The sequence below is a fragment of the Coturnix japonica genome, unplaced genomic scaffold, assembly GCF_001577835.2.
Source record: "Coturnix japonica isolate 7356 unplaced genomic scaffold, Coturnix japonica 2.1 chrUnrandom600, whole genome shotgun sequence".
NCBI lineage: Eukaryota > Metazoa > Chordata > Aves > Galliformes > Phasianidae > Coturnix > Coturnix japonica.
The window spans coordinates 5,607-14,110 of record NW_015439973.1 but is presented as its reverse complement, the minus strand read 5'-3'; the positions used below and the strand labels follow the sequence as shown (position 1 = coordinate 14,110).

Here is an 8,504-nt window from a genome sequence, read left to right as displayed (position 1 = left end):
ATATCAACCTATTAGTATCCCCATATCCCATATTTAAACCCCATAGTATCCTAGCCCATAGATCCCTATATCCCATATAACCCCATCTAGGATCCACTATCCATATAACCTTATGATCCCATTCCATATAAACCCATATAGCCATTCCCCTATACCTAGCATCCCATATAACCCATACAACATATAGATGCCCATTAATCCCATAGTACCCATAGGAATCCATATAACCCCTAGATCCCATATAACCATATAGATCCCAAATACCCCCATATTAACACCATTAGATCCCACTAATAACCCATTATATCCCATTATAACCCCTAATAACCCCATACGGACCCATCTAACCCAATAAGAATCCCATATAAACCCCAATAGAATCCCCTAATATCCCATAAACCCATGATCCCATATTAACCCCACTAGATCCCATATAAACCCATATATAACCCCATATACATCCCAATAACCCCTCATCCATATACCCCACCCCCCAATAACCCATATTCACCCCAGTATATACCTATAGGTTCACCACTATAACCCCATATAACCCCATCATACAACCCCTAGGATCCACATATCCCCCCATATAACCCCATATCCCCCCATTATAACCCCCATTGATACCCCATGATCCCATATAACCCCCATAGGATTCCAATTTAATCCCATATAACTCATATAGTATCCCATATCCAAATAACCCATATAACCCTTATAGATCCCAATAACCCATGGGAATCCCATAAACCCTCTAGAATCCCATATAACCCCATATAACCCTATAGGATCCATATATATCCATATAACCTATAGATACCCATTATAACCCATAATAGGGTCCCCTTAATCCATATAACCCCATCCCATACCCCTAGATCCTCCTATATCCCCATAAACCCATAGGATCCCCTACTATCCCAATAACCCCATAATAGGACCCCTTACCATATAACCTATAGATCCCATAACCCCCATTAAAAAACCCCCGTATCGGTGTTATCCCCATCATTATACCCACTTATAACCCCAATAGATCCCATATCCATTATAAACCCCATAGGATCCCAAACTCCCATAGATCCCCATAACCCATAGCAATCCATCATACCCCATATAATCCCCAATATCCCATATAACCGTCATAGCTACCCCATATAACCCCATATGTAACCCCAATGTTAACAAAAAACCCCCCCCTACGGCGATCCCATTATACACCCCACATATCCCTCCACAGCAAGATCCCATCTATCAACCCCATTGAACCCCACAACCCCACAGGCTCCCTCAGAAACCCCCTATAGTCCATAAACCCCACGATCCGCGACTTATAACCCCATAGTATCCCCATATCTCCATAAACCCGTTTTTATACATCCCTATTAGGATCCTCATAATCCCTAATAGAATCCCATATACACCCTATGGATGCCATTTAACTCATATTAGGAACTCCCATAGGGATCCCTATACAACTCATTACTCCCATCACCCGCTCCAGACCCTCCCCCATTTCCCGACCCGCTGAGCGCTCCGCACGCCCGCCCCAAACCTCCGTCCACCAATATCAAGGAGCGAGCTGGGCTGCCTGAATCGGAAGTGGCCGCGGACCAAATCCCTTCTCTCTCCCTCTCCTCCCCCCCTTGCCGACCTCAGTTGAGCGGCGGACCGGACCAAGGCTAAGTCGCACAATAGACGGCACATCTCATTGCATTGTACTCTGTTTCATACACTTAAGCATTAATGCCCCCCCACACCCCCTTAATCCCTATTCTCGGGGGATCTTAATAAGCTCATTGGGGTTAATAGTTCGCCTCACCATCTAACTTTAGCCAATTTACAGCCTCACTATAAAGAGGAAAAAAAACTATAAGGTATTAAAACTCTGGTTTATAATCTTACATTAGGGTATATTAGCTTATAGTAATCAGCGCTATTAGGGCTCATTAGCATATATTAAAGCACATTAGAAACCATAATTAAGCAATTAAGACTATCATATACAGCCCTTTGGCTTTCCCATATTTCCAATAAGTGTCTAATATAGCAGCATAGTGATTGTTAATTACTAGTCAATTAAGCATTTTAATAACGCGTCATAATTAGCAGATATGAGTTCCTAATTAACAACTATTAGTGCTATTAATCAATACCCCTAATGGGGGATGGATTGAGAATCCCTAATTCACACCAATTAACTTTAATTAGGCTCAATTTATAACGATTAAGAAGGCATTAATTAGACTTAATTATTACTATAATTTAGATACATTAGGCTACTAATTAAAAGCCTCCTAATGTGGGGGGATTATTAGCACGCTAATTCAAGAATCATTAGGCTTGCTTAATGGAGGCTAATTAAAGAAGATACAAGTTTCTTTATTAATTGACTAATTCATAAGCCATTAATATTAACAGCATTTAGCGCGCTACTAATTAAGCCCCAAGGGTGGGATGGAGGCCCTCTAATTATAGATAATGCAAGCTTCACATGATCTAATTAAAGAAGTTCAACTAAGCAGATAATCTAACTAGATGTTATTATTCATAATTATAATCGCAATTAGCTTTGATCGCTTAATACAGTCATTAGGCTATAATTAGGCCCCACTAACAGCCCATGAATCCTACTGAAAGCAACCTTAATGGACATCGTGAAGCTACATGAGGGGGTGGAGGGATTAATTAGCGCTAATTAAGGGTTAATAGCGCAGTAATTAGATAATTTAGCATTATTAACAGCAATTAGGGCTTTTAACACTATCAGTCCTAATGAAAGAAGAAATGCCCTTATAAGCTAATTAGGAGGTTGAGAAGTTAATTTCACATTTTAGGATAATTACTTAATATGTACAATTATTACATATATAACATCTATTCAGCTCATTAACAGCTGATTGAGATCCCCTAGTGAAGAAAGCACCCTTACATGAACCTAGAAGGGTGGGGATTAATTAGCGCTATTAAGTTTAATACGTTAAATAAGACTGAATTATTATCAATATAATACAGTCTAATGTAGGTCATTAATTAGCCCCATTAATTCATTCTATTGAGATCCTAATGAAAGCAAACCTTAATGAAGCTAATAGAGGGGAAGTTCATTAGCACTAATAAGGGTTATATTTCTTGTGTTAATTAGGACTAAATCATTAGCATTAAATCTAACAGCCTATTAAGCTATAAAGCTATTAATCCCCTGATGAGGAAGGCAACCCTAATGAAGCTAATGAAGGGGTGACGGAAGTACTTAATTAGCAGCTAATTACACTGATCTTACATTAGCTTAATTAGATCTATTATTAGCACTTATACAGCTATAGGCTATTAATGTAGCCCCTAACTATTATTACCCTAATGAAGAAGCAAGCCCTAATAAGCACAATTAAGGATGAGGGGTCTATAGCACTAATATAAGTCGTTAACTTAGTTAATGTAGACTAATTACCTTACATATAATAACAGTCTTTACGGCTCATATAAAACATATTGAACGATCCCTATGTGATCCGTTCTAATATAAAGCAAAGCCCTAACGAACTAATAGAGGGGGGTTAATTACGCAATTAAGTTTAATTACATTAATTTAGACTATATTATTCACAATAATACATCTATTAGAGCTATAACAGCTATTTACGATCCATTAAGGAAAAGCCAACCCTGAAAATACATCCTAAGAAAGGAGATGGTTGACGGGTTAATAGTGCTACATAAGAGAATTAGCGCTTAAACGTAAGCCTTAAAGTAACCTCTCAACGTTGCCTCCTTAAGTACAGCTTGGCCCCCTATCACTTCTTTGCACAATGAAGTGAGACTCGCCTTATCCTTAAATCTCACAGACAAATTTATACCTCAACGAACAACACGTCCGAACACCTGGATGGAGATCTATCGTTGCCCAGTACATCCCCTTGAGGAGAATTGAGGCTTAATAATCCGTGAGACTAAGTCTGATTACACACTGCTCAACATAAAAAAGGTTCCAGATAAGAGAATGGCCTACGTTCATATCTAGAACTCACAAGCGATATATATCAACCCAACCCACCAGTCCAGCCCACATATTGCAGAGTTTCATGTGTCCTATACTTCTGTCTAATACTACCTCTGAGAGACACGGGAGACGAGGGCAATTAATTCATGACAGCACTGGGCGCAGGCGGACAACGCGCTTGTAGACACGACGTGTAGTACGACCACCAGACCAAACCGAACTAACCACGTAGATCTATGAGTATACAGACGCACGTTGATATTCTTTCACAATACAGCGTCCCTGAACTTACGATTATGTGAGCAATGTGCGCCTCCAATTCTGTAGATATCGACCAGCCCGCCCACACATCATCAGCCCACACGACCTGCCCCCCGCATGATCTCACCCCACACTCACCACCATTCTATTAACAACTGACGCATCCCTACATCCCTACTACCATTACCACCCTATAGGTGATGCGACATTCAAAACTAACATAGAAGCTCTCCTCTAAATTATCTAGCACAGTTTTGGACAGCATAGTCCGCGAACTCCAGATCACTGACGATCAGTCTGCTGATCCACTATCATTATGCATTTTACCTCTACGTCACACTCTTCTCTGCATATAACGTTCCTAAGATCTCAACCGACTCACTAGGATTCTACAGCTCTGACTCAACACTCGGCGCAGTCTCACAGCTATAACCGCTACATTCAAAATACTAGACGCACTTTGGCAGTCCTAATACTCGACCTACTCTCGCTCTCCAGTTACTTCCAGCCTGATCACTCCCTACTATCGTCACTTCTCTAAGACCAGAATCTCTCAAAATCCGCATTGTCTCTCCAAGACTATGCGCCACGAACTACGTGCTTTGGGATCCTATAGGGTTATATGGGATCCTATGGGGTTATATGGGATCCTATAGGGTTATATGGGATATAGGGGATCCTATAGGGTTATATGGGGGGATATGGGATTATATGGGGTTATATGGGATCCTATGGGGGTATAGGGGGTTATATGGGGTTATATGGGGATATAGGGGATCCTATAGGGTTATATGGGGATATAGGGGATCCTATAGAGTTATATGGGATTCTATGGGGTTGTATGGGGTTATATGGGGTTATATGGGATCCTATGGGGGTATAGGGGATCCTATAGGGTTATATGGGATCCTATGGGGTTATATGGGGTTATATGGGATCCTATGGGGTTATATGGGATATAGGGGATCCTATAGGGTTGTATGGGGTTATATGGGATCCTATGGGGATATAGGGGATGCTATAGGGTTATATGGGATCCTATGGGGTTGTATGGGGTCATATGGGGTTATAGGGGATCCTATAGGGGTATATGGGGTTATATGGGATCCTATAGGGGTATATGGGATCCTATAGCATTATATGGGACCCTATGGGATATATGGGATCCTATAGGGTTATATGGGTTTATATGGGGTTATATGGGATCCTATGGGGTTATATGAGATTATATGGTGTTATATGGGATCCTATGGGGTTATATGGGATTATATGGGGTTATATGGGATATATGGGATCCTATAGGGTTATATGGGATATATGGGATCCTATAGGGTCCTTAGGGGGGGTTATAGGGTCATTGTGGGGGGATCTATGGGGTCTGTGGGGCTCATAGGGCCAATGGGGGGGATCTATGGGTCTTATAGGGTCCTTAGGGGTCCTATGGGGTGGTTATAGGGTCGCAATGAATCTCTATGGGACGATAAGGGGGCTTATAAGGGGCGTGGTTATGTAAATTAAGGGGCGTGGCTCACCCAGGCCCCGCCCCTTTATTTCCATATAAGGAATACGAGCAGTCGTTGCGCGCGCTCAGCCTCGATGACGTCGAACGGCTGGCGGCGCGCCTTCTTGCCGGCACTTCCGCTTCCGGCTCAGACTCCGCCTCTTCCGGTCAAGACGCAGCTACTTCCGCTTTAAGCCCCGCCCTCGGTGATTGTGAACCCACCCCCTCCGAGCTCGTCCAATAAACAACGAGCTGAACGCTGATTGGTTGCGTGCGCCGTATGTTTGTGGTGGGAGGGGATAAGTCTCAATCGACGCTTCCTATTGGTTGAGCGCACCGGAAGTGGCGGGAGGAACGCTCAAACCGGATATCCGGTGCGTGGGGGGGGTAAAGAAGGGCGGAGCCATGAGGCCGGCAGGTACGGGCCGCTATGGGGCGGGGCGAGCGGCACTATGGGCCTCTATGGGGATCTATGGGGTCCTATGGGGCCCTATAGGCTTCTATGGGGATCTGTGGGGCGGCTATATGGCTCTATGGGTGGTTATGGGCCTCTATGGGGTTCTATGGGGCTCTATGGGGCCCTATGGGGCTCTATAGGCCTCTATGGGGATCTATGGGGTCCTATGGGGCCCTATAGGCCTCTGTGGGGCTCTATGAGGCTCTATGGGGCGGCTATATGGCTCTATGGGTTGGTTATGGGGCTCTATGGGGCCCTATTGGCCTCTATGGGGATCTATGGGGCTCTATGGGGTGGTTATGGGGCTCTACGGGGCTCTATGGGGCCCTATAGGCCTCTATGGGGCGGTTATGGGGCCCTATAGGCCTCTATGGGGCGGCTATAGGTTTCTATGGGGCTCTATTGGCCTCTATGGGGCTCTATGGGGCTCTATGGGGTGTTTATGGGTCTCTATGGGGTGGCTATGGGGCTCTATGGGGTGGTTATGGGGCTCTATGGGGCTCTATGGGGCCCTATAGGGCTCTGTAGGGCTCTATGGGGTGGTAATTGGTCTCTATGTTTCCCTATGGGGTCCCTATGTGCCCCTATGGTTCCCAATGGGGTCTCTATGGGGTCCTTATGGGTCTTATGGGGTCTCTGTGTGTCCTTATGTGTCCCTATGTTTCCCTGTGGTTCCCAATGGCGTCCCTATATGTCACTATGGGGTCCCTATGGTCCCTATGTGTCCCTATGGGGCCTCTATGGTTCCCTATGGGGTCCCTATGTGTCCCTATGGCTCCCTATGGGGTCCCTATGTGTCCCTATGGGGTCCCTATGGTCCCTATGTGTCCCTATGGCTCCCTATGGGGCCTCTATGTGTCCCTATGGGGTCCCTATGTGTCCCTATGGCTCCCTATGGGGTCCCTATGTGTCCCTATGGGGTCCCTATGGTCCCTATGTGTCTCTATGGCTCCCCATGGGGCCTCTATGGCTCCCTATGGGGCCTCTATGTGTCCCTGTGGGGCCTCTATGTGTCTCTATGGGGTCCCTATGTGTCCCTATGGCTCCCTATGGGGTCCCTATGTGTCCCTATGGGGTCCCTATGTGTCCCTATGGTTCCCAATGGGGCCTCTATGTGTCCCTATGAAGCCTCTATGTGTCCCTATGGGGTCTCAGTGTCCCTATGGGGTCCCTTTGTGTCCCTATGGGGTCTCAGTGTCCCTATGGGGTCCCTATGTGTCCCTATGGCTCCCTATGGGGTCCCTATGTGTCTCTATGGGGTCCCTATGGCTCCCTATAGGGACCCTATTTGTCCCTATGGGGTCCCTATGGGGCCCCTATGTGTCCCTATGTGTCCCTATGTGTCTCTATGGTTCCCAATGGATCTCTATGGTATCACTATGGTTCCCTATGGGCTCTCTATGGTATCTCTATGCTCTATCGCCCCCTAGCGGCGCTCCGTATATTGGCGGTGTGTGTAGGGGGGGCGCTGTGTTGGCTCCATGTGTCCCTATGGGATCCCTATGGTTCCCAATGGGGTCTCTATGGGGTCTCTGTGTGTCCTTATATGTCCCTATATGTCCCTTTATGTCCCTATGTGTCCCTATGGGGTCTCTATGTGTCCCTATGGGGCCTCTATGTGTCTCTATGGGGTCCCTATGTGTCCCTATGGGGTCCCTATGTGTCCCTATGGGGTCTCAGTGTCCCTATGAGGCCTCTATGTGTCCCTGTGGGGTCCCTATGTGTCCCTATGGCTCCCTATGGGGCCTCTATGTGTCCCTATGGGGTCCCTATGTGTCCCTATGTCTCCCTATGGGGCATCTATGTGTCCCTATGGGGTCCCTATATGTCCCTATGTCTCCCTATGGGGCCTCTATGTGTCCCTATGGGGTCCCTATGGGGTCTATGTGTCCCTATGGCTCCCTATGGGGCCTCTATGTGTCCCTATGGGGTCCCTATTGTTCCCAATGGCGTCTCTATGGTTCCCTCCTCTCTATGGTATCTCTATGGTATCTCTATGGTATCTCTATGTTCTATCGCCCCCTAGCGGCGCTCCGTATACTGGCGGTGTGTGTAGGGGGGGCGCTGTGCTGGCTCCATGTGTCCCTATGGTATCTCTATGGTTCCCAATGGATCTCTATGGTATCTCTATGGTTATCTGTATTATATCGCCCCCTAGCGGCGCTCCGTATACTGGCGGTGTTGGCGGGGGGGGCGCTGTGTTGGCTGTTACTGAGCGCCGCCATCGGAGCCGGCCCCGAACTGCCGCCATTGAGGGCGCTGCTACAGCGTGAGTCGTTAAT

General features: G+C 46.1%; 1 protein-coding gene across 2 annotated transcripts in view; it reads left to right on the top strand.

Moving 5' to 3' along the window:
* Window positions 1-6,028, top strand: part of UBL4A (ubiquitin like 4A) — a 10,792-nt gene extending 4,764 nt beyond the window's left edge. For both annotated transcript variants that reach the window (XM_015850952.2, XM_015850953.2), the window contains exon 4: window positions 5,827-6,028. In XM_015850952.2, the coding sequence (XP_015706438.1) occupies window positions 5,827-6,009 (183 nt within the window). In that variant the 3' untranslated portion in view covers window positions 6,010-6,028. The remainder of the gene's footprint in view (window positions 1-5,826) is intronic.
* The last annotated feature ends 2,476 nt before the right edge of the window (window positions 6,029-8,504 follow it).